The 25,816-nt window shown below is 41.1% G+C and overlaps 1 protein-coding gene across 4 annotated transcripts in view; it reads right to left on the reverse strand.

Moving 5' to 3' along the window:
- Positions 1-28: 28 nt before the first annotated feature.
- Positions 29-25,816, reverse strand: part of LOC111977849 (phosphatidylcholine:ceramide cholinephosphotransferase 1) — a 50,064-nt gene continuing 24,276 nt past the window's right edge. For 3 of the 4 annotated variants that reach the window (XM_024007586.2, XM_024007584.2, XM_024007585.1), the window contains exons 2-6: positions 4,081-4,918; positions 3,803-3,920; positions 2,006-2,159; positions 1,654-1,820; positions 29-1,513 (exon numbers count right to left, since the gene is read on the reverse strand). In XM_024007586.2, coding sequence (XP_023863354.1) covers positions 1,334-1,513; positions 1,654-1,820; positions 2,006-2,159; positions 3,803-3,920; positions 4,081-4,691 — 1,230 coding nt within the window. In that variant the 5' untranslated portion in view covers positions 4,692-4,918 and the 3' untranslated portion in view covers positions 29-1,333. Of the gene's footprint in view, positions 1,514-1,653; positions 1,821-2,005; positions 2,160-3,802; positions 3,921-4,080; positions 4,919-7,352; positions 8,144-25,816 lie in introns of those variants that run through there. The other variant, XM_024007583.2, reaches the window with a different exon arrangement.

Raw genomic sequence — 25,816 nt, forward strand, 5'->3', positions numbered from 1 at the left:
TARATTAATAAAACAAAAGAAGGACAGATTAAGGTGTGCTAAATATTATTTATTTCCTTTTGGATTAATTTCTTCCATGGTTACACCATAATCAGCTCTTCTCATTGGGTGGTTAACGCGACACTTCTGAGGTATACATATGTTGAGGAGAGGGGCATTTGGGTCAGTCATCATCAGTAAGCTGAGAAATTGTCAGGAKCACTTAATAAAACCTTGCTTTTAACCTCTCTCCATCACACTGACCTAACATTTGGGTCAAAGGACAGCCCAAACAATGCAGCTATTTGGCATAATAGGCAAGAAATGACATGGGAATCCAATATCCCAAGTAAAAACACAAGAAATTATCAATGTAATAAATAAATKAATGGAAAATAAGAAATTATTCAGGATTTTTTAAAGCAAACATGACTGCCTTGGAAAGACACTGACATGATTAAAAGAATTACATGATTCTTTACATTCAGAAACAGGGAGAAAATGTTATGGYGTCATAATTGCTCAACTGTCTATGCTGTAATCGGTGATCAGCGTCAGGTTCATTTAAGCACCCTCCTATCTGTTCAAGTGGAAATACTGATGTAGCACTTTAAAAACGATCATTCAAGTCAACATTAATGAGGACACTGATACACTTACTGTACAATCACAACAAGAAAGGCACTGAGGAATATTGTTACTAATTTATTATCTCCTTTTTGCTCTAGTCTCCTAACTGTAAAAATCTAAAGCATTAATTTGAATAATAAACCTGTTATATGCTTAGAAAATAGTTTACACCTTGGCCAAGCTTATTTTAGACAACTACAAAAATGTAAGTCACTACAAAAAACGCCTCCTGCTTCAAGACAGGTCAGTCCTCAAAGCTATTTTGAACCAAAACTTGGTAAAACATCTGAGCATGATAACACCAAACTTTTGGAACAGCCCAATCGCGGTGACAAACATGTTTATTCAATAAAATTTCAGTAACCGGTTACAGAGGGAGATATTAGCCTTTAACTATAGATTTCCTGTTGCGAGCTGAAATAGATCTGGACCCACTTTTGAAATGCTTGCGATCCACCCACTGGAAACCATTACTTTCAGAGTAGCCTCGAGAGGATAGACTGATTGTTTTCCAATGTGAAATGTTTTGGCTGAAACGATGGTTGTCACAGTACTAGCCAGTTGGACTGGAGTGTATGCTACAGGAGAAAGTTAAAGGGAGATGGAACAGCATCAGAGTTCAATAGATAGGGCATCTTCTTGTGATTAGATGTGGCACTTTAAAGAGTGTTGTTAAGAGACCCACCATCATGTCCTCCTGGGGGGGGGGGGTCACTTCCCGCTGTCACGGGCACTGTGTGTCAATACGGCTGTACTTCACTTGACTCCATTGGGCCAGTGGCCATGACAGCGGCATCCGGTAGTTCCGAGGGACGATGCCTGTGACATTCTGTTCCAGGTACTGGAAAATTCGGTACCACCACACCCTTGAGAAAAAGTTGCTCTGCGATGATTCCTTCAGCACCTGAGAAACAAATTAAAATGTTCATGAACAACACCATGCCTTAATTGTTGATACYCGTTGAACATGCAAGTAATACTAGTCTATTACAGGGTAATTACATTGGTTATTCCACTGGTAAGTGTGACCAAAWATAGACTTACTTGCTGGTTGGCCATGGTGTGGTACCACCAGAATAGGCGTGTGGTGATGAAGTAAGCCACCACCACATCTATGGAGTAGTGGTCATGAGCCAAGAGAATGCAGAAGAGGCCTACAGCACAGAGCAGCCAGCAGATCAAATGGTACCACCAGAACCGTTTTGGAGAGTCTGCGAGAAACACAGAAAATACCTTTAAGTCAATGTGACCAATTAGATGTATGTTCTCTCAACAGGCATACATKAACTCCAACAGCTCGTACAGTTTACCACCGAGTGTCTCCTCCACTCCAAAAACAAACATCACAGGCTTTCACTAAGAGAGGCTACGCCGTAGTGTTGTGTAGCCTACTTACATTCTTTAATGAAGAGATAGCTGAGTGTCAGCATGACTGTGTGGCCACTGTAAAGGTAGTCCCCACACATGTGGTGCGAGCCAGTGATGGTGAGGCCTCCTCCTGCAATCATCTTCATGACTCGCCGCATTTGGGCCTCCCAGTCACCAAACAGCTACAACAGAATAAAAAATAAAACACCACAAGTATGTCAAATTAGTGTGCTCCAGAAAGGCATAAAAACGTAAAAWCAGACTTATTCAACAATAATACAGTAACAACATTTGTGTCTGTGAAAGGGGATGTGTTAGCCTACTATTAGGAGCTTGAACAGTACTAACTGTTCGCCAGTTAGTCTGATCATACATGATCAGCTTCTAACTTGGAACAWGGCCTCCAGTCAGAAACACTGGCCCACAGCCAATTGCTTTCAACAGTTGGAAAGCTATCACTAATTTGGTTAATTCAGTTAGATTAAATAGGAAATGTGGAATTGTCAAAAATAGGTGAGCCGGCAAATTTGGACTGATAAAGAATGGTTTCCTCTAAGGGGATATCCTGGCCTGTGGTGTGCTGAGGGGGGTGAGGATCCTGGCCTTGTTCACTAGTTCTCTACTGTATGCCTCCCACTAACGTGAGGAACACTCAAGAGGAACTGTAACGCTACAGCCCTGCTTCATGACTGAACAGACCTGCTAAAAGRAGGGAGCATTGAGGTAAGCGGTTGTCACAGTAGGTGAACAATGTGGTCATACGCAGTCAAATAAATMTTCACAGCCATTGAGTCTTAAGACCATTTAAAATGTTGGCTACAGATATATCATCAACTTAATGTGAGGGAATATATCAGCTTTTACTATAGCATGGCTGAGAAACGGGTCTAAATCAAATTGACAAATGCCATCTAATATCCTTAAAAATATGACCAACATGCCACAAATAAAAATAAAAAACCTTCAAAGAGGCATAAATCATCTGTTGTCATTTAACGTGAGAACATCTTCAGTTCTTTTTTTTTTTAACTGCCATTTAAAATCCTGCCGGCAATGGAAAACTGGGACCATAGGGGGTCAACAGCTGGAAAATAATTTTMCTTTTCTCATCATCCACATAAAAAAATGCTATTCTCAGGGCCTTCTCAGTCAGCACTTTCAACATTGACCTCTGAGGTTCACAGACATGTTAAGACAAGCTACTAACTACATTTCACTTAGTATGCTACAGGTAACTGCCAAAATAATGGAAACWCTTGAGTAATTGAGGGATACAAAGTATATTGAAAGCAGGTGCTTCCACACAAGTCTGGTTCCTGAGTTAATAAAGCAATTAACATCCCATCGTGATTAGGGTCATGTATAAACATGCTTGGCAGGTCCTTCTTTTTGCTATTATTTTTGCTACCATAGCAATGCCCCCATCCACTGGGCACGAGTGGTCACTGAATGGTTTGATGAGCATGAAAACGATGTAAACCATATGCCAGGGCCGTCATCTCAACCCAATTGAACACTTATGGGAGATTCTGGAGAGGGGCCTGAGACAGCATTTTCCACCACCACCATCAACAACAACAACAAAAAACTAAATTATGGAATTTAGTGGATGAATGGTGTTGCATCCGTCCAATAGAGTTCCAGACACTAGCAGAATATATGCCAAGGCGCACTGAAGCTGTTCTGGCTCGGGTTGGTCCAACGCCCTATTAAGAAACTATGTTAGTATTTTCTTTATTTTTGGCAGTTACCTGTATGTTTTTGCATAATTAAATAATGCAACAAAAAGGCTATATTTCTGAGCCCAGGGAGAAGAGGCAAGTACCTTAGGAGAGCACTTGAAATGCATTCCTGGCACAGGGAGTGTGGTMATGTACATGGTGATACACCTGTATAGGTACAGTGTGCCAACGATGAAGAAGAAACGMCGACCAACGATGGACCTGAGGACGAGAAAGTAGTACATGCAGAATCAAGACTTGCTAAGGGGCTTATTCAGCACATGGCAAAACATACTTTAACATGGAGTGGATCCTTCAATACGTTCCGGATGTTAGAATTCAAGTKGTTATCAAATTATTGTAACTTATCTTGTTCATTTACCTATATTTTAACAGTGTCAACTGTAGTAGCCACAGGACGACCAGTATCATGCCGTTGATTTCGCATATGGAAAAAGCCCAGTCTACTCGGTCAAAAAAGTCAAAGAACTTGTCTGGCAGGGGCGGAGTAGCCTCTTTGGGAGGCACYCGTTCGTGGACCACGGAGATAATGATGGTGGTGCAGACGAAGCAGACCATGGCGTAGATGCAAGCCACGGCAGTCTTCCCCCACTCTTCAGGGAACGGAGAGCGGTTGATCTCAGGCATGGGGATCTGAACCCGTTCCTTGTGAAACCCATTGATCAGACCATTACTCTTGGGCTTGTTCCCATTTACCTCATTGATGACGGTCAAGATGGAGTGTCCGTTGGCGTGCCCATTTTTATGTGCTTCAATGTGGTGCTCTATTCTGAGAGTCTCCATCTTGTCCAAAAGCTGTCTGCCTGTGTCCGAGGTGACAAGGACCAGAGTGGCCYTCTGGAAGTCCGCCTTGGAGAGCTGCAGGAGGCCCTGGCCGTCCAGGTGGCGGAAGGCCTCAGAGTATTCCTGCATTCCCTCATTGGTCAGCCACTGGCGCACATCCTCCGTTGACCACTGGGCCACTTTCTTCATGTCAGTCCCCGTGCCGTACGAGTGGCAAACAGAGGGAGATACTTGGGTGGAAGAGTCCAGAGGTGTTAGCGGTTCGGTCTAACAAATCCAGAGTCCTCCTCAGGTCACACTCATCACGTAGAAAGGACATTGGGTGCTGCCGACACCTGGAGTGTCCAGTCAGGCAAATCTAGAGGTTAAGCCATCCTACCAAGGTTTGGGATTGAACTTGCTGTGACAATTTTGTCCTAAAATGGGAGAGAGAAAAAAAATCTAAAACAATTCATAACACATTACTTTGACAAACTTTTGTGTGTTACAAAGCCTATTATATAATGTATATAATCTATTGAATAGTGTGATGACAAAGCAGATGTATTAATTGTAGAACAAACAAATAATCCATTTATAATGGTAAAAGTCAAAATATTCATAATGTAGAGTGCATTAAAATCACCCATTCAACAGATTCTCACACACACATTCAAAAGTTTGGGGTCACTTAGAAATATCCTTGTTTTTGAAATTAAAGCACATTTTGTCCATTAAAATAACATCAAACTGATCAGAAATACAGTGTAGTAAATGACTATTCTAGCTGGAAACAGCTGATTTTTAATGGAATATCTACATAGGCATACAGAGGCCCATTATCAGCAACCATCACTCCTGTGTTCAATGGCACGCTGTGTTAGCTAATCCAAGTTTATCATTTTACAAAGGCTAATTGATCATTAGAAAACCCTTTTGCAATTATGTAATCACAGCTGAAAACTGTTCTGATTAAAGAAGCAATAAAACTGGACTTCTTTAGACTAGTTMAGTATCTGGAGCATCAGCAACTGAGCAAGAGGACAAGTACATTAGAGTGTCTAGTTTGAGAAACGGATGCCTCTCAAGTCCTCAACTGGCAGCTTCATTAAATAGTACCCGCAAAYCACCAGTCTCAACGTCAACAGTGAAGAGGCGACTCAGGGATGCTGGCCTTCTAGGCAGAGTTGCAAAGAAAAAGCCATATCTCAGACTGGCCAATAAAAATAAAAGATTAAGATGGGCAAAATAACAGATACTGGACAGAGGACAGAGGAGCATCCCGGAGTCGCCTCTGCACTATTGACATAGGGACTACTGTTTTGCGGGTACTATTTAATGAAGCTGCCAGTTAAGGACTTMTGAGGCATCTGTTTCTCAAACTAGACACTATAATGTACTTGTCCTCTTGCTCAGWTGTGCACCGGGGCCTCCCACTCCTTTCTATTCTCATTAGATCCAGTTTGCGCTGTTCTGTGAAGGGACTAGTACACAGCGTTGTACGAGATCTTCAGTTTCATGGCAATTTCTTGCATGGAATAGCCTTCATTTCTCWGAACAAGAATAGACTGATGAGTTTCAGAAGAAAGTTTTGTTTTTGGCCATTTGAGCCTGTAATCGAACCCACAAATGCTGATTCTCCTAATACTCAACAAGTCTAAAGAAGGCCAGTTMTAATGCTTCTTTAAATCAGAACAACAGTTTTCAGCTAACAWAATTGCAAAAAAGCTTTTCCAATGATRAATTAGCCTTTTAAAATTAGCAACTTGGATTAGCTAACAACGTGCCATTGGAACACAGGAGTGATGGTTGCTGATAATGGGCCTCTGTACGCATATGTTGATATTCCATTTAAAAAATATATATAATAKAATTKATTCAGCAACAATGTCTGCACTGTATTTCTGATKAATTTGATGTTATTTTAATTCACAAATAATTRGCTTTTCTTTCAAAAACAAGGACATTTCTAAGTGACCCCAAACTTTTTAATGGTAGCATACACACGCACACACGTAAAGTACTTAAGTAAAACTTCTTTAGAGTCCTACTTAAGTAGTWTTTGGGGGCATCTGTACTTTACTATTTATATTTTTGATAATTTTCTTTAGGAATGTAGTGAAGGCAAAGTTATGTACTTTMTACTCCATACATTATTCCTGACATCAAAAAGTACTCATTACATTTGGAATGCTTAGCAGGAGAGGAAAATGGTCCAATTCCTACACATCAAGGGAACATCCCAGGTCATCCCCACTGCCTTTGATCTGGCAGACACACTAAACACACGAGTCATTTGTAAATGATGTCTGAGTGTTGGAGCGTGCCCCTGGCTATCCGTAAATAAAAACAACCGTTCCGTCTGGTTCGCTTAATATAAGGAATTTAAAACTTTTACTTGATACTTAAGTACACTTAAAACAAAATAATTMTAGACTTTTACTCAAGTAGTATTTTACTGGGTGACTCAAAGAAACACGACTCAAGTAAAAGTAAGGTGGCTTTCCTTTTCCTCAAGTATGATACATACATATTGCACACAGGACCGCAGAATTACGACACAAGCAAGCGCTCTCTCGTTCAGGATACGAGACTGCTACTTTTAGAAAACAAAACCTCAACTATCCGTTCAAATACCAGCGAAAAGTACTTTCAGGTGAGGAATTAGCCCACAGCTCAGTAAAACTGTTATTTCATAAAAACACACCGCGTCTACGACTTTGTAACCATTTCAAACATTTCTTATATTATTGCCGTATCAATACAGTATAATGGAGAACGCAAATTCCGTGTTGAGAGTCGTATACGTTTAAAATGTGTAGGTTACATTATTGCACGCTCTGTGGAATAATTGACGACAAAACGTGTTACCTTGTTGCTGCTGTGTTGCGGAATGAACAAATCCGGTTTGACAATATGCTACTCCTCATAAGAAATGAACCAACAGGCAAGTTGAGGCAACGTATGTGAAGCGCGGGTATGGGGAAACATCGAACATTCCAACAGTTTGCTCACAGGGTGGGGCACTGTTTACAAATCGGTCTTTGAGGGAGGGGGATGGTTGTTTATATTAGCAAAAGGCTTAAAAAGGCCATAATTGTGCCACTTCTCCAGAAAATTACATCAGAAAAGAAGCCTCACTTATTTTATGTGGATGGGATGACACCCATATCGTCACACGGTATCCGTGATACACACAATAGCTCTGATAAAACTGACAGTAACAAAGTAAGCGCTAAAGTGTCGCCCATAATCAATTAATCCTTCGATCACAACGATAGACCAATTGTGTTTTGAGCAAAATGTAACAGCWTCATCTGGATATGTGTGGAACAAAAGTTCAACATTCACCTTCTGCTACCATTTCTGTCAAGCCGTGTACACATACAGTTTGACACACACGTTCGATAAATCCAACATATGCACCACACAGAACTCAATGCTGCAAGCGTTCCATTGTGAATTAATACACTTCTGGTGTAGCAAACTGCGTAAACACTGTCGGTGTGATCGAGGGGCAATGCGTTCTTTGGGAAATAGCGCGTCGTGGAACACACCTTCCACAGAGTTGCATTATTTTCGAGAACGCATAGAACCCAGAGTTGATTATGGCTATAATTTAACACATTTGCCCGAGATAAAAATGTGTTCATTTTCCGGTGTTGTGCCGAAAATCAAATCTCCCCTGCCATAATTCTCCCCCCTTCGCGTGCTTCATTGCTGCGACTTGCTTGCTAGTTTAAATTTCTGCTCTTCACGCCGTTGTCAGTTTAGCCTACATRTCACTTCTCAGTAGCAGAAAGCATTTGTCTGCAAATTTTCGGTTTGGCTATTTGTTTCACGTGCATGTGGCGGTTCTACCATGTATGGTGCCCTGTGCGATTTTTTTAAAATATAACTAAACCCTCTATTCTTCCTGCTTTTCCCCCCGACGCACACAAATTGAGCACGGGCACCAAATCCTGCTAGCTTGATGTCGAGAAATAATGGGTGGTAAATTTGTAGGGGTTATGGAGTGAGATTGTTTTTGTGCTGTCAGTTTGTTTGTCTTTCAGTGTATACTTCATGTCTGTAGACAGTTGTCGCACTGACATTAACATTTTATTGRCGTCTGACATCGTTATGAAAAAGTATAAACACAAAAATGACAGGCTGCATGACATCAGCAGCCTAGTGGTTCAAATTAGCATAACAGGTGTATTTTAACAACACACCCATCCGTTTAAAAATGTATTTATTATATGTCAATCTAGCAAACCAGGCAACTAAAATAAACAATGTTTGTTTGTTTGTTTATAACTTGTTATCTAAATAACTAATGTTAGCTGGCTAGCCAGTTCAAATAATGACCATATCATAGCTGACAACATCTTAACTTTAGCACATTTTTATTCATTATGACAGGAAAATAAAAACTCATAACAAGATCAGTTAATGGCGAGCTAATTACAGAAAATAGATTGAGGTTGTAAGTATGACGAAATAAAAGCAGAGCATTCTACTGGAGAATTTTAGAACTTGAGCACTGTCTCCTTGCTGGCTGAGTCACGTAACCATGACAATGGACGCAGTGACATGGTCAAAGTTGAACTTCTCATCTGTGTGCGACAGGGAAACCGACAGTTTATTTTTTATTTTATTAACAAATCAATACAGAAAGTACATAAGGAAACAAGTATAGATAGATTATATATAATGGACAATCGAGCTACGGGGTACAATATCACATTACAATTACACAAGGACCTTAAGGGACATAGAATTACAATTCTAACAGCTTTTTTGTTAGTAGAGTGTTTAACTGTCTTAAAATACAGTTCAATTTCTTTTTGTAGGTTAAGAAAATGTGTTTTTTTGTTAATAAATTCACATTTGTGTATATGAAATTTGGCCAAAAGAATAATGAAATTAATGACATAAAAATGAAACCGACAGTTGCAGCAACGGTCTACAGACATTCCACGGGAGTAGAAATTAAAATGTTGTTTTGACCAGTGACACGTCGCATTCTAATTGTCTAGTACAAACCAGCCTTACCCCACATTTGTAACATTGCSATCGTCGAACGAAACAGTAAAATTTACTTTTTTGCCCCCCTCTTGCTTGAATCAAATCAGTAACGTAAACTCACCCCATTCCGTACAAATGTGCACAACCGCAACATTCAAACGAAGCTACAKAGAAAACTAATGGGACTGAAGCGACTGTGTTGACTTCAAAATCGGGGGTGTGAACGGGGGTGTGAGGTTTCTATTCAAGCGTTGATCGACATGGTAATGGRTCTATAGTATTGGAGAAAAGTTGAAAAAAAACGGACCCTCCGTTACATCGTGACGTGTCATGTCGTAATGTACAGCACGCATAAAGCAACTTTGTCTTACAATCTCTCCACCAGGTGTAGCACTTCTCTCATCGTTTAAAAACAAGAAATGGACAGTGACAGGGGTAAGGGGGGGATACCTAGTCATTTTTTGCGTCATCATTGCATGCGATCATCATTCTCAAAGCCGTTGTTTACGTCTAAGATCACTTAAGCACCGCCCTAAACCCGATTCAAATTCGACAAACCTTCAAATAGGTATGTAATGACACATTATATAAACTCTTTATAGTGTTTTATTTCCATTTTAGAGGCGATAAGGTGATAAGTTGGACAGATCGAGTGGAAAAAAAGCAATTTTCCCACACAACATCTCTCCTTCTCACTATAACGCATTAGMTTCGCTTCCCCACCCGCCATTGCCTGCTTGAATTATGCAGAAACGGGCAGCGTTTAGGTCACGTAATTGATCATGTTGGAAAGGGGAGAAATTGTGCTTTACAATGGTATTGACATTTATGGTATTTACAGACCAAGGCGATGTACGAGTTTACGTTAAGGTAAAGATATTTTCTAGCTAGCTTGTTAATTAACATAGCTAGTTAGTAAGCCAGACAACATTGTTACGTCGATTGATASATTATTAATAAGCTGGCTAGCTAATATGTTAACAATAACTGGCGTCTGGCTAATGTTAGCTAAATTATCGCTAATGTAGCTAGCTAGCTAARGTTAACTTAGCTAGCTGAGACGTAGATAACATTAGCTTGGGTTAGGTTGTCACTTGGTTCTGTCTATGTGCACCTGTTGTGTACCTTATTAGAAATCATAATTATATTTTTTCAGCACAAAAAAAAAAAAAATCCTGGGTAAAAAAAAGTCACATTAATTAAACCAGCTGGCTAGCTAGCCTGATTGATATGGAGGACGATGTTGAAGAAGGCTAATGTTATGTGGTGCAGTGAGTTTGTTCTTGGGAAAATTGTAGGGAAATTAATTACTCAGAGATAAGACATTAGCGCCTAGCTAACCTGGTACACATTCTAATTAACAACAATCACAGGTAGATTATGTAACGTTATAGGCACCACAGATGTTTGCAAACGGAATAATACATAAAAGACACTAAATACAAATGCTTTCATTATGGCCCGGGCGAGAAGGCTCCACAAGGAGCCAACTAGTGACTCGCTATGACTTAGCCTCTAATTTTTGTATGTGTAGTAGGTATCTATAGAGTGCTTACAGGGTATGGAGTTGAGGGAGTTGATGGTGTAGGACTTGGAATATGGTCTTGCAAGTCAAGTATAGGGTCTTACAGGTCATGCTCCAGGCTGCGAATGAGTGCCTCTGAACTCTTAATAGGACTCATTCTTATTAAATTAATKATTCATTGTATTTTGAAATGCCTGCTGCATAAGTAGTGACACTGCCATTTCTCATTCCTGGGAATCTAAAACATACTTTTGGTCATGTAGTGTAAGTAGTGTAAGTAACCTGCTCATCAAACATCTCATTCCAAAGTCATGGCCATWAATATGGAGTTGGTCCCCCTTTGRTGCTATAACAGCATCCACCCTTCTGGGAAGGCTTTCCACTATGATTCCATTCAGCCACAGGAGCGTTAGTGAGGTTGGGCATGGATGTTGGGCGATTAGGCCTGGCTCGCTGTCTGCGTTCCAATTCATCCCAAAAGGTGTTCGATGGGGATGAGGACAGGGCACTGTGCATGCCAGTCAAGTTTTCCCACACTGATTGACAAACCATTTCTGTGTGGACCTCACTTTGTGCACAGGGACATTGTCATGCTGAAACAGGAAAGGGCCTGCCCCAAACTGTTGGAAGCACAGAAACGTCTAGACTGTCATTATATGCTGTAGCGTTAAGATTCCCCGTCACTGGAACTAAGGGGCCTAGCCCGAACCATGAAAACCAGCTCCAGACCATTATTCCTCCTCCACCAAACTTTACAGTTGGCACTATGCATTCGGGCAGGTAGCGTTACCCTGGCATCCACCAAACCCAGATTTGTCCGTCGGACTGCCAGATGGTGAAGCGTGATTCATCACTCCAGAGAGTGCGTTTCCACTGCTCCAGWGTCAAATGGTGGCGAGATTTACACCACTCCAGCCGACGCTTGGCATTGTGCATGGTGATCTTAGGCTTGTGTGCAGCTTCTCGGCCGATGGAAATCCATTTCATGAAGCACCCGACGAACAGTTATTTTGCTGACGTTTCTTCCAGAGGCTGTTTGAAACACCGTAGTGAGTGTTGCACTGAGGACAGACGATTTTCACACACTACGAGCTTCAGCGGTCCCGTTCTGTGAGCTTGTGTGGCCTACCACMTCGCGGCTGAGCCGTTGTTGCTCCTAGACGTTTCAACTTCACAATAACAGCACTTACAGTTGACTGGGGCAGCTCTAGCAGGGCAGAAATTTGACGAACAGACTTGTTGGAAAGGTGGCWTTCTATGACGGTGCCATATTGAAAGTCACTGAGCTCTTCAGTAAGGCCATTCTACTGTCAATGTTTGTCTATGGAGATTGCATGGCTGTGTGCTCGATTTTAAACACCTGTCAGCAACGGGTTTGGCTGAAAAATACAAGTTCAAACTTGATTTATTTTATTTTTTTACTCTACGTGACACAGACGGACTCTAAAATGCTAAAATGACAGGCTGTCACTGTCCAAAAGTATCTAAAGTACAGTTATAGTGCAGAAGACTGACAAACATTTCCTTTAGCAAGTTATTTAATGTCACGGTGAGTAAAGATTTACAGATTGCATGATTTATTTAACCATGCTGGCTATCTTACCTGCTCAGCTAGCTATGTTTTTAGCATTGCGCTTGCTAAATCAATGACCCAATCAGCTAGCTATCTAGTCTGCAAACTCATCAGCCCATTTTAGCAAAAATTTTATTCTACTTTATCAACTCATTCAAACATTAGCGAGCAATTTCCAATTCATGCCGTCCAAGACTCAGACGCCTGGAGGAAGCCAAAGCCTGGTAACTGTGGCAATCCTGCGTCACAATACCAGGTCCGCCATGAGAATACCAGTTAGACTGACAGGMTTAGAGGTTCCAAGCCCATTCTATTAATTCTTATTAGAGCCAGATATTTCACAGTATGTATAAAATGTGAAGCATCCGGTTGGCGTTTCCACTCACTACCAAATATGGTGATGAGAGGAAGTCCAGTGGCCGGCAGTGGGAGAAGATGGAGCGAGATGGATTTTGGCCGACATTCAACACATTTTCTCATCAATTAAACATTCCTTAAATTAAACTATGACCTTCATACAGTTTCCAAAACTAAAATATGTAACAGAGTGGACTACTTTTTGTAGACTTTACCCATTGCCAAAGGTTCCAAAAATTGTGGAAGAGCAAATTTAGTTATTGCACACGCACTTCAGAGTAGGCATTCCCTAATGGAAAAATGCAAATAAATGCTAGAACGCGCCTAAATGCTAGAACGCGCCAAAAGGATCTCACTAGCTCGTACTTGGCTCTGCCCACCTCCATGCTTGTTCTCCCCACTATGATTAATTTGCRCCCATTGGAAACGACGGGTTCAGGTCCATCTTGGGTTAGTTATACAAATCTTTGTTGCTAGTTTAGCTAATCAAACCATTAGTCCTAGCTTGCAATCATGAAAATCGAATTCAACAATGCCAATAATGTTTTCAATTAGACTTGCTTTCAAAAGCAGCTCAAACATAGAACATGTAAGAATAAACTATAGCCATTTAATTCTACCGTGCTGATATACCATTAGTTAAGCAATAAGGCCCGGGTGGGTGTGGTATATGGCCAATATACCACAGCTAAGGGCTGTTTTTATYCATGATGCAATGCCAGGCAACGTTACCACCATAACAGGAAATCCATTTTTTTAAGTGTGAGTAACTCAGGGTAACGCTTAGCCTAAATACACAGTGAGCTAGAGAGGCTGGTGTTTGCAAGACTAGTTAAAGCTTGCCAAGAGCATGAATCAACAACTGCGAGCTGTTGGTCTCAAATTTATTTTTTTAACAAAATTTAGATAGTCATTAAAAGTCATTAAAAGTCATTAAAATACAATATAAATTGTGGGCATATTGTCACCTTGACATGCGGCCTATTAAATTGTACGTGCCACAAACGTGATGATTAAAGTGCCCTCAAATCAGTGTGAATAACAAGCCACAGAGGAGCCGTGGGAAAGAAACCTGAATGCCAAAAAAAGGGTCTGACTTGGCTGTGTCCACCACCATTGAGATCAGTAATAACATATAGGCCTACAGCAGGGAGAGTAGTTATCTTTCTAAACATAAGCGGTGGCCCAAATGGACTGATTTTAAGCCTTCAACCCTGTAGGCCTCATAGGCCAGTACACTGGACCATACAACACAGGAGGATATAAAATAATGAAGTTATACCCCTTGTTGAATAGTTATGTGAGGCAAGATTGATTTAGGATATCTAAGATAATTCTAGCAACATTATCAGTCTGAGTTACTGTCCCTATTGAAAATCTAAAAGAGTTAACATGATCAAGCAGTTTCACAACATAATTCATGATGAGTCAGAATCATCCCACTGGGCGAATCCACGTCATTTCAAACAAAAACATCAACGTGATGACATTGAATCAACGTGAAAAACTGATTCGATTTGCAAAAAGTATTTTAACCCAAATCCAATGACATGTTTTGTTGATTTGACGTTAGTTGACAACTCAACCAAATGTAACTCAACCAAATGTAACTCAAAACTAGACATTGAACTGACGTCAGCGCCCAGTGGGATAATTATGAGCACCGATTGCTTCATAGGATGAATCAGTTGTTACTGGAAGCCGACACCTAAAAGTACAAACTAACCTTAGTACAAAGTTGAAGTAGTAGCCTCTACAAACTTCAGTTCATTTCCTACTCAGGTCTCTTCAAACCATGTAAGGAAAATAAAACCACTGAACACGTGCATTGCGCACACCAGAGGAGGCTGGTGGGAAGGACTATAGGAGGACGGGCTCATTGTAGTGGCTGGAATGAAAAGAATGGAACAGAGTCAAACATGTGGGCTCCATATGTTTGTGTTTGATACCGTTCCATTCCAGCCATTACAATGATCCTTCCTCCTATAGCTCCTCCCACCAGCCTCCTCTGGCACACACAGTATTCCCAGTGACCTCACATGGAGACAACTAGTTGATGACAGAATCTCAGTTGGGAACCTATCCTTAGTAATAAAAACAGTGTGTGTGAGATACATTTTAAAAAATGTATACAAATAACACACACACAGCCTTGCAAAAGTATTCATCCCCCTTGGTGTTTTTCCTATTTTGTTGCATTACAACCTGTAATTTAAATGGATTTTTATTTGGATTTCATGTAATGGACATGCACAAAAAAAGTCCAAATTGGTGAAGTGAAAAAAATTACTTCTTTCAATAAATTCTAAAAAATTTAAAACAGGAAAGTGGTGCCTACATATGTATTCACCCCTTTGCTATGAAGCCCCTAAATAAGATCTGGTGCAAACAATTAGCTTCAGAAGTCGCATAACTAGTTAAATAAAGCCCACCTGTGTGCAATCAAATCTCACATGATCTCAGTATATATACACACACAGTTCTGAAAGGCCTCAGAGTGTGCAACACTACTAAGCAAGGGGCACCACCAAAACCAAGGAGCTCTCCAAACAGGTCAGGGACAAAGTTGTGGAGAAGTACAGATCAGGGTTGGGTTATCAGAAACTTTGAACATCCCATGGAGCACCATTAAATCCATTATTTAAAAAATGGAAAGAATATGACACCACAACAAACCTGCCAAGTGAGGGCTGCCCACCAAAACTCACAGACCAGGCAAGGAGGGCATTAATCAGAGAGGCAACAAAGAGACCAAAGATAACCCTGAAGGAGCTGCAAAGCTCCACAGCAGAGATTGGAGTATCTGTCCATAGGACCACTAAGCCGTACACTACACAGGGCTGGGCTTTACGGAAGAGTGGCCAGAAAAAAGCAATTTCTTAAACAAAATAAGCAAACACGTTTGGAGTTTGCCAAAAGGCATGTGGGAGACTCCCCAAACCTATGGAAGAAGGTACTCTGGTCAGATGAGACTAAAATTGAGCTTTTTGGCCATCAAAGAAAATGCTATGTGTGGCGCAAACCCAAAACCTCTCATCACCCCGAGAACACCATCCCCACAGTGAAGCATGGTGGTGGCAGCATCATGCTGTGGAGATGTTTTTCCATAAGCAGGGACTGGGAAACTGGTCAGAAGTGAAGGAATGATGGATGGTGCTAAATACAGGGAAATTCTTGAGGGAAACCTGTTTCAGTCTTCCAGAGATTTGAGACTGGGACGGAGGTTCACCTTCCAGCAGGACAATTTATTAGATTTTCTTCTCACCTTTATTTAACCAATGACCCTAAGCATACTGCTAAAGCAACACTCYAGTGGTTTAAGGGGAAACATTTAAATGTCTTGGAATGGCCTAGTCAAAGCCCAGACCTCAATCCAAGTGAGAATCTGTYGTATGATTTAAAGATTGCTGTACACCAGCGGAACCCATCCAACTTGAAGGAGCTGGAGCAGTTTTYTCTTGAAGAATGGACAAAAATCCCAGTGGCTAGATGTGCCAAGCTTATAAAGACATACCCCAAGAGACTTGCAACTGTAATTGCTGCAAAAGGTAGCTCTACAATGTATTGACTTTAGGGGGGGTGAATAGTTATGCACGCTCAAGTTCTGTTTTTGTCTTATTTCTTGCTTGTTTCACAACAACAAAAATATTTTGCATCTTCAAAGTGGTAGGCATGTTGTGTAAATCAAACGATACAACCCACCCCCCCCCCCCAATATAAATAAATCAGGTTGAGCAACAAAATAGGAAATATGCCAGGGGGGGGGTGAATACTTTTGCAAGCCACTGTACCTGTGATATCTAGAGTTTGAGCTGCCTGCTGTGGTCTTCCTTTTCCCACTCAGAGGCGCTACAATACAACAAGAAAAGCTCTGAGAAAAAGCTGTCCCAACCAGACAGAAAATGTTAAATCACTCAACTCCTCAGAATTTCCCCCTGGCTGTGTTGGGCAGTGACACTAAGCTGAGCACTTCAGTGAGTCCCACCCATCCGTTGCTGAACAGTCATTCGGGAAACGCTCAGTTGGTGTAAGCATCCCCGGCTGGCCAGCTCACAGCCCAGGCAGCATTTCTACTTTCATAAGAATCGTGAAGGCGTGTAGGGGAAGCTGTTAAGCTCTGTTAGCGAGTTGCCTGGTTACGCCTTGCATAATCAGTAACCACACAGAAAGGGATCTTTTAATATTAACTATGCCCCAAAGTCAGGATGTGCTTTCCCAGGGTTAAGTGTAGCGCACATTGTTTGCTCTGCAGTAACTCTATACTGCTTTATTGAGCTCACCGTTTAATCTGGGTGATAAACTGTTACCCAGAAGTAAAWTTCTTYTTAAAAATGTCACATCCCATTTAACGTTTATCTGSGAATCTGTCCACGAGAGATTCTGGATAACACAGTGGATATTCCGTGACAATCGAGTAAATGAATCAATTAGGAATGAAGGCTGATATGGAATTCTAAAAGAATAGGGGACAGGGTGATTTAACCCATTGATACCCTGAACAAAGTCAAACATTTTCTCAAGCCAAAATGAGTTCGTAGTGGTGGTACCTTAAGTTCAATTAGATAAAGGATTCCTACAGCAGTCAAAATGTATGCCTAGTCAAGTGCTTGGCCACAGGAATGTCACACCCACTTTCAATCAGTCTTCAGATTTCTTATTCCCCGTGGAATTGTTTACAAAAGGGGTTCTCTGTTACAGAAATTAGATGAAGCTAACAAATAGTATCTTGCATTGAGCACAAATATACATACTACTCTCACCTGTATTGAATTTCACATGTCTACATACTCACCTATGCTTACAAAGAAGTTGCTTATTGCACAAAAACAAAGCAGCAATGAGACACGTAGGCTTTAGRTGTTCAACCCTCCTCTCATGTTCAATGGAAATAGACCTAGCTTACCAGTATGTACATTCAAAGCATTCGCATCCAGCCACCTAACAGGTGACATTTACTCACTTGGCCCAAATCAATAGGAAACAGACTGGAGTCCACAGGGAGAAACTAGTGAATAAGTCATTTTCTACTCAGACTGATGAGACGTTTTCACTGTGGTGTCCATTAAAGAAGCACATTCTATTTCAGGGCAGCTTCTGGTCACTCAATTCAATCTAATAGCCATTAGAAAAGATCATAGGTAGGAGTGTTAGACCATTTTACGGCTCTCACAATTCAATGGCAATTCAAAAACTCATCTCAGCTTTTCAACAAGAAACTGCACATTTCCTTTATTCTCCACTGGAGTGTCATGCAGACAGAAATTGTGTGTAAAATGAAACTTCCATGTTGATACTATTGATTAAGTTATTTTAACAAACATGATAGCTAGGTAGGGTGTATTCTGTGTCTCATCAATTAATGGTGAATTCACACTTTCAGCCATGATTTAGGGTAACCTCTGGTACTTGGACAAGATTTAGTCTTGGCCTACATGGAAATATAGGCCTACTTTAAAACTTTTCTGAATCTAGGATCAACTACCCTCATACCAGAATGGTGACACCTTTTAGGCTGCACCTGAGAGGCAGGCCAAAGGGTTGTGGACTGGTTCAGGCCTTTTAGCAGTGGTACCGGGGCACCAAAACACTAGCTTTAAAGAATTTGAATATTAGGAACATCCCTTTAAGTGTATGACACAGATGTAGACTTTCTAAACCAATTAACACTTCCGGACAGATAGGCTAATACCTAGAAGAAAATTATTGACAATGTTCTTCTTAATATAAGACATTGAAGAGGAAAAATTCAGCAGCTATAAAAATCCTTTGGTCACTTCGAGGTCTACAACGCTATCTGCACCGGCTCTCTGATAAAGTACAGTACTAACATTGGGAATGAAGTATGCTGAGAGATAAAAAGTGGGGAACTTTGCCAGTTTCTTCGCCTATCTCTGCAGTGACCTTTCCAGTTGAACAGCGGAGGACCATTGCATACTTTTCAGACAGTATGGATAACTGCCCATGCACTTCACACAGGCATTTATGTGGGAGCGAGCAACTGAACGTTCGACTTCGGTCCACACTCTCAGTTATGACCCCGGGGTTTCAGGTCATAAATGAGTCATGACATTACTGCAATCCAAATGGCTGATTTCAAACTTCTCTAAATTCCTTCAACAAACCGTGGTGCTGAAGGTGCTACTGTGGCACAGACAGAAATTAAACAATGCCTCAACATCGCCAKGGTAAACTGATTTCCATCCACTTTACAAATACATTAGTTTTGCGGGCCAACAGGACAGCTCTTGGTAATGCCATTCATAGGCTAAACTGCCAACAGACACAGGGTTTGTGTTTTAGGAATTTGCTCAGTCGATTCCCCCATACTATTTGAACAAACCAGTGCTTCTTTACCAACAAAAGCTAGCCAAGATCAAAACTCAAAGATTGGAGACATTGTGAGAGCCTGAAAAGTGCAGTGCGTGACCTTTGATTATCGAAAACCGGCAAGKAAGTTTATCAGCGCTCATGTTGTCACAACAAACAATCTTGACACCACAGCAGTGTGTCCTTTTGGCCTTTGACCGACCATGAAATTAAATTTGCTGAATGCATGAATCTCCATCTCAAACCACTTCCAACATAAATCGAGCTTGTTTGGTTAAATTATACAGTACGCTAACACGTGAAAAGATCAGGCCAGTTTCAGACAATGGAAGGAAGGAATTCAGATTTTGTTACTGATGCCATTGGAAGCTATGCACAGCTACAATCGAKTCAAAACCTCACCGTCTACAGCCTTACATTCAAAGCATAGTAGACTACCTACCAAACAAAGGCATCGTCTTTCAGCCAGTCTCCTAGTAGCYTAGGCATTATCCGATGAGAAAAACAAAAATCACAGAACAGCCACAAGTAATGATAACTACACTCATGGGTCAAGGAGTTTTACTCACCACAACACAGGGATCAATTACCATCATTCATTACCTTACTTTGTCTCAGTGGCACCGAGGACTTCCTAACAAGGTCCGAGGACAGTGAAAAAATGCCAGAACACAATAGGAACTGACGGCAGAGACACAGACACCACCTCTATTTACAGAGCATCTGTACCAAACCAGGGACATCAAGCTCAACCCTCACTGTCATGCAAGTCTTGTGTTTATCCATCTGTCAAGCCTAAAATAACCAATGGTGGTTTTAAGTGTTGACACAGAAATACATTAGGCCTTAGTTCTACTCTAGTTTACAGACYCAGTAAGTATAATTCACCCATTCAAAGTAGGATTAACCATCCCAAAAAAATAGATAAATGATGGTTAGGCCTGAGCCTAACAAGCACAGGACAACAGCCTACCTGGCCTAATTGTGTTTCCATTTTAACAACCTCCAAGGTAAAACAGTGGAGGTTACAGTGCTGGTGATATACCATGTTACGAAGCATTTTTCTGTGAATAATCTGATCCATTGTAGCACAGCAAAAGTTAATTATTAATCCAAGAGATGGGTTCTATGACAATCTCTGGCATTTTAGTAATGCTGAGAAGTTCTCTTACCATAACCTTCTAGTGATTATCAACAGCAGACTTGTCAGGCAACAATTTGAGAATAATGATCCCTTCTCATTGATCTGGCTCCTAGACAATTTTAGTTTCCTGTTATAATGATTCTCTGGATCATTGTGAGAGTTTAGGGCTGACCCCAATGTTTGGTAGTTAGGCTGTTGGTTGACCGAGATTGTGTTAGTGCTCGACTAAAACACAACTCATCCCAAACCATCTCAATTGGGTTGAGGTCGGGTGATTGTGGAGGCCAGGTAATCTTATGCAGCACTCCATTAATCTCCTTCTTGATCAAATAGCCCTTACACAGCCTGGAGGTGAGTTGGGTCATTTTCCTGTTGAAAAACAAATGATAGTCCTACTAAGCCCAAACCAGATGGGGTGGCGTATCACTGCAGAATGCTGTCGTAACCATGCTGGTTAAGTGTGCCTTGAATTCTACATAAATCGTATACAGTGTCACCAGCAAAGCACCCCCACATCTCCTCCTCCATGATTAACGGAGTGAACCACACATGCAGAGATCATCTGTTCGCCTCCTCTGCGTCTCAAAGACAATGGTTGGAGCCAAATATCTCAAATTTCAGACGAATAGGACAGATTTCCACCAGTCAAATGTCCATTGCTCGTGTTTCTTGGCCCAAGCAAGTCTCTTCTTCTTATGTGTCCTTTAGTAGTGGTTTCTTTGCAGCAATTCGACCGTGAAGGTCTGATTCACGCAGTCTCTTCTGAACAGTTGATGCCGAGATGTGTCAGTTACTTGAACTCTGAAGCATTTATTTGAGCTGCAATCTGAGGTGCAGTTAACTCTAATAAACTTATCCTGGGTCTTCCATTCCTGTGGCGGTCCTCATGAGAGCCAGTTTCATCCTAGCACTTGGTTTTTGGGACTGCATTTGAAGTAACTTCTTGTTCTTGAAATGTTCCGTATTGACTGACCTTCATGTCTTAAAGTAATGGACTGTTGTTTCTCTTTGCTTATTTGAGCTGTTCTTGCCATAATATGGACTTGGTCTTTTACCAAACAGGGCCATCTTCTGTATACCCACCCTACCTTGTCACAACACAACTGATTGGCTCAAATGCATCAAGGAAAGACATTTCACAAATTAACTTTAAATAAGGCACACCTGTTAATTGAAATGCATTCCAGGTGACTACCTCATGAAGCTGGTTGAGAGAATGCCAAGAGTGTGCAAAGTTGTCAAGGCAAAGGGTGGCTATTGAAGAATCTCAAATACATTTAGATTTGTTTAACACTTTTTTGGTTACAACATTATTCCATGTGTTATTTCATAGTTTTGATGTTCTACAATGTAGAAAATATAGTAAAAATAAAGAAAAACCCTTAACTTTTAACTGGTACTGTATGTATGCGCGAGCACACACACACCTCAGTGAACTAATCCATTGTGGAGGCCTAGAACTAAAAGCCAATTTATGCTTGATCTGAAAATGAGATCGGAGGCTCCATTTGGAGGGTTTGACGCAATTGCGGAGCCTCTAGTGGRATGCAGAGGCAAAATTGAGCTCCATASCGCATCYCCATGTGCRTCCCAAATMTTMTAACAATGCAGAGTTRTGTATAGCTCRGCATTGACATGATTGGTTGACGGTAGGTGGGAGRGGTACATCCTGTATAAACACAAACTCACTTCCTTGACAACTCTGCACTGCTCCACAAGAAGTATGAATGCCCTGACTTCTGCTGAGACCATATRACCATAAAAGTCYTATTGARCATGCACTTCTCTCCAGAATGTGCTCTCTCCCACCAATGTGCACATTCATTGTTTCATAGCTTCATTGTGAGTTGTTTGCGTATATCAATTCCCCATTACATACAGTGCRGTCGGAAAGTATTCYAACCCCTTGACTTTTTACACATTTTGTTACATTACAGCCTTATTCTAAAATGAATAAAATAAACAAAAACCCTCAATTTACACACAATACCCCATAATAACAAAGCAAAAACAGATTTTAGAAATTGTTGCAAAATTATTAAAAATAAATACAGAAATACCTTATTTACTAAAGTATTCTGACACTTTGCTATGAGACTGGAAATTGAGCTCAGGTGCATCCTGTTTCCATTGATCATCCTTGAGATGTTTATATATCTTGATTAGAGTCCACCTGTGGTAAATTCAATTGATTGGACATGATTTGGAAAGGCACACACCTGTCTATATAAAAAGGTCCCACAGTTGACAGTGCATGTCAGAGCAAAAACCAAGCCACGAGGTCAAAGGAATTGTCCGTAGAGCGCCCAGATAGGATTGTGTCGAGGCACAGATCTGGGGAAGGGTACCAAAAAATGTCTGCAGCATTGAAGGGCCAACAACACAGTGGGCGCCATCATTCTTAAATGGAAGAAGTTTGGAACAACCAAGACTCTTCCTAGTGCTGGCTGCCCGACCAAAATGAGCAATAGGGGGAGAAGGGCCTTGATCAGGGAGGTGACCAAGAATCCGATGGTCACTGACAGAGCTCTAGAGTTCCTCTGTGAAGATGGGAYAACCTTCCAGAAGGACAACCATCTCTGCAGCACTCCACCAATCAGGCATTTATGGTAGAGTGAACAGACAGAAGCCACTCAGTAAAAGGCACGATAGCCCTCAGTAAAAGGCACATGAGAGTTTGACAAAGGCACCTAAAGACTCAAGACCTTGAGAATCAAGATTCTCTGGTCCAAGATTAAACTCTTTGGCCTGAATGCCAAGTATCACGTCTGGAGGAAACCTGGCACCATCCCTACGGTGAAGCATGGTGGTGACAGCATCATGCTGTGGGGATGTTTTTCAGCGGCAAAGACTGGGAGACTAGTCCAGATCGAGGCAAAGATGAACGGAGCAAAGTAAAGGGGGCTCCCGAGTGGCGCAGTGGTCTATGGCACTGTATCTCAGTGCTAGAGGTGTCACTATAGACCCTGGTTCGATCCTGGGCTGTATCACAACCGGCCGTGATCGGGAGTCCTATAGGGTGGCGCACAACTGGCCCAGCGTCGTCCGGGTTAGGGGAGGGTTTGGCTGTCATTGTAAAATAAGAATTTGTTCTTAACCGACCTGACTAGTTAATAAAAAATAAAACAGATCCTTGATGAAAACCTGCTCCAACGTTCTCAGGACCTCAAACTGGGGCGAAGGTTCACCATCCAACAGGACAACGACCCTAAGCACACAGCCAAGACACAGGTGTGGCTTCTGGACAAGTCRCTGAATGTCCTTGAGTGGCCCAGCCGAGCCCGGAATTGAACCCGATCAAGCATCTCTGGAGAGAGTTAAAAGTGGCTGTGCAGCAATGCTCCCCATCCAACCTGACAGAGCCTGAGGATCTGCAGAGAAGAATGGGAGAAACTACAAATACAGGTGTGCCAAGCTTATAGCATCATACCCAAGAAGACTTGAGGCTGTAATCACCGCCAAAGGTGCTTCAACAATTACTGAGTAAATTTTTACTTATGTAAATGTGATATCATTTTTAGCAAACGTTTCAAAAAAACTATTTTTGCTTTGTCATTATGGGGTATTGTGTGTAGATTGAAGAGGGGGGGAAAACAATACATTTTAGAATAAGGCTAACCTAACAAAATATGGAAAAAGTCATCAAGGGGTCTGAATACTTTCCAAAGGCACAGTACAGTTAAAGTCAGAAGTTTACATTCACTTAAGTTGGCGTCATTAAAACTCATTTTTCAACCACTCCACACATCTTGTTAACAAACTATAGTTTTGAAAAGTCAGTTAGGACATTTACTTTGTGCATGACACAATTCATTTTTCCAACAACTGTTTACAGACAGATTATTTCACTATCACAATTCCAGTGGGTCAGATGTTTACATACACTAAGTTGACTGTGCCTTTAAACAGCTTGGAAAATACCAAAAAATGTAATGGTTTTAGAAGCTTCTGATAGGCTAATTGACATAATTTGAGTCAATTGGGGGTATACCTGTGGATGTATTTCAAGGCCTACCTTCAAACTCAGTGCCTCTTTGCTTGACATCATAGGAAAATCAAAAGAAATCAAATTGTAGACCTCCACAAGTCTGGTTCATCCTTGGGAGCAATTTCCAAATGCCTGAAGGTACCACGTTCATCTGTACAAACAATAGTATGCAAGTATAAACACCATGGGACCACGCAGCCGTCATACTGCTCAGGAAGGAGAAGCGTTCGGTCTCCTAGAGATGAACGTACTTTGGTGAGAAGTTCAAATCAATCCCAGAACAACAGCAAAGGACCTTGTGAAGATGCTGGAGGAAACAGGTACAAAAGTATCTATATCCACAGTAAAACGAGTACTATAATCGACATAACCTGAAAGGCCACTCAGCGAGGAAGAAGCCACTGCTCCAAAACTGCCATTAAAAAGCCAGACTACGGTTTGCAACTGCACATGGGGACAAAGATCGTACTTTTTTTAAAACATTCTCTAGTCTGATGAAACAAAAATAGAACTGTTTGGCCATAATGACCATTGTTATGTTTGGAATAAAAAGGGGGAGGCTTGCAAGCCGAAGAACACCATTCCAACCGTGAAGCACGGGGGTGGCAGCATCATGTTTTGGGGGTGCTTTGCTGCAGGTCAGACTGGTGCACTAGCAAAATAGATGGCATCATGAGGTAGGAAAATTATGTGGATATATTGAAGCAACATCAAGACATCAGTCAGGAAGTTAAAGCTTGGTCATAACTGGGTCTTCCAAATGGACAATGACACCAAGCATACTTCCAAAGTTGTGGCAAAATGGCTTAAGGACAACAAAGTCAAMGTATTGGAGTGGCCATGACAGAGTCCTGACCTCAATCCTATAGAAAATTTGTGGGCAGAACTGAAAAAGCATGTGCGAGCAAGGAGGCCTACAAACCTGACTCCATTACACCAGCTCTGTCAGGAGGAATGGGCCAAAATTCACCCAATTTATTGTGGGAAGCTTGTGGAAGGCTACCCGAAACGTTTGACCCAAGTTAACAATTTAAAGGCAATGCTACCAAATACTAATTGAGTGCATGTAAACTTCTGACCCACTGGGAATGTGATGAAAGAAATAAAAGCTGAAATAAATAATTTTCTCTACTATTATTCTGACATTTCAAATTCTTAAAATAAAGTGGTGATCCTAACTGACCTAAGACAAGGAATTTTTACTGGGATTAAATGTCAGGAAGTGTGAAAATAAAAACAAGCCCTTCCCCAGTTGAAATGTACRTGGCTAAGATGTATGTAAACTTCTGACTTCAACTGTATATCACCAGTAGTACATTTACTGTTAATTCCTATCATTTCTAATGTACAATGTTTTACTTTGGTTATGGTCATTTATTTTCATGCATTCAATATTATTATTCCAGTCTTA

This window comes from Salvelinus sp. IW2-2015, linkage group LG18 (assembly GCF_002910315.2).
Source record: "Salvelinus sp. IW2-2015 linkage group LG18, ASM291031v2, whole genome shotgun sequence".
NCBI classification, from domain to species: Eukaryota; Metazoa; Chordata; class Actinopteri; order Salmoniformes; family Salmonidae; genus Salvelinus; species Salvelinus sp. IW2-2015.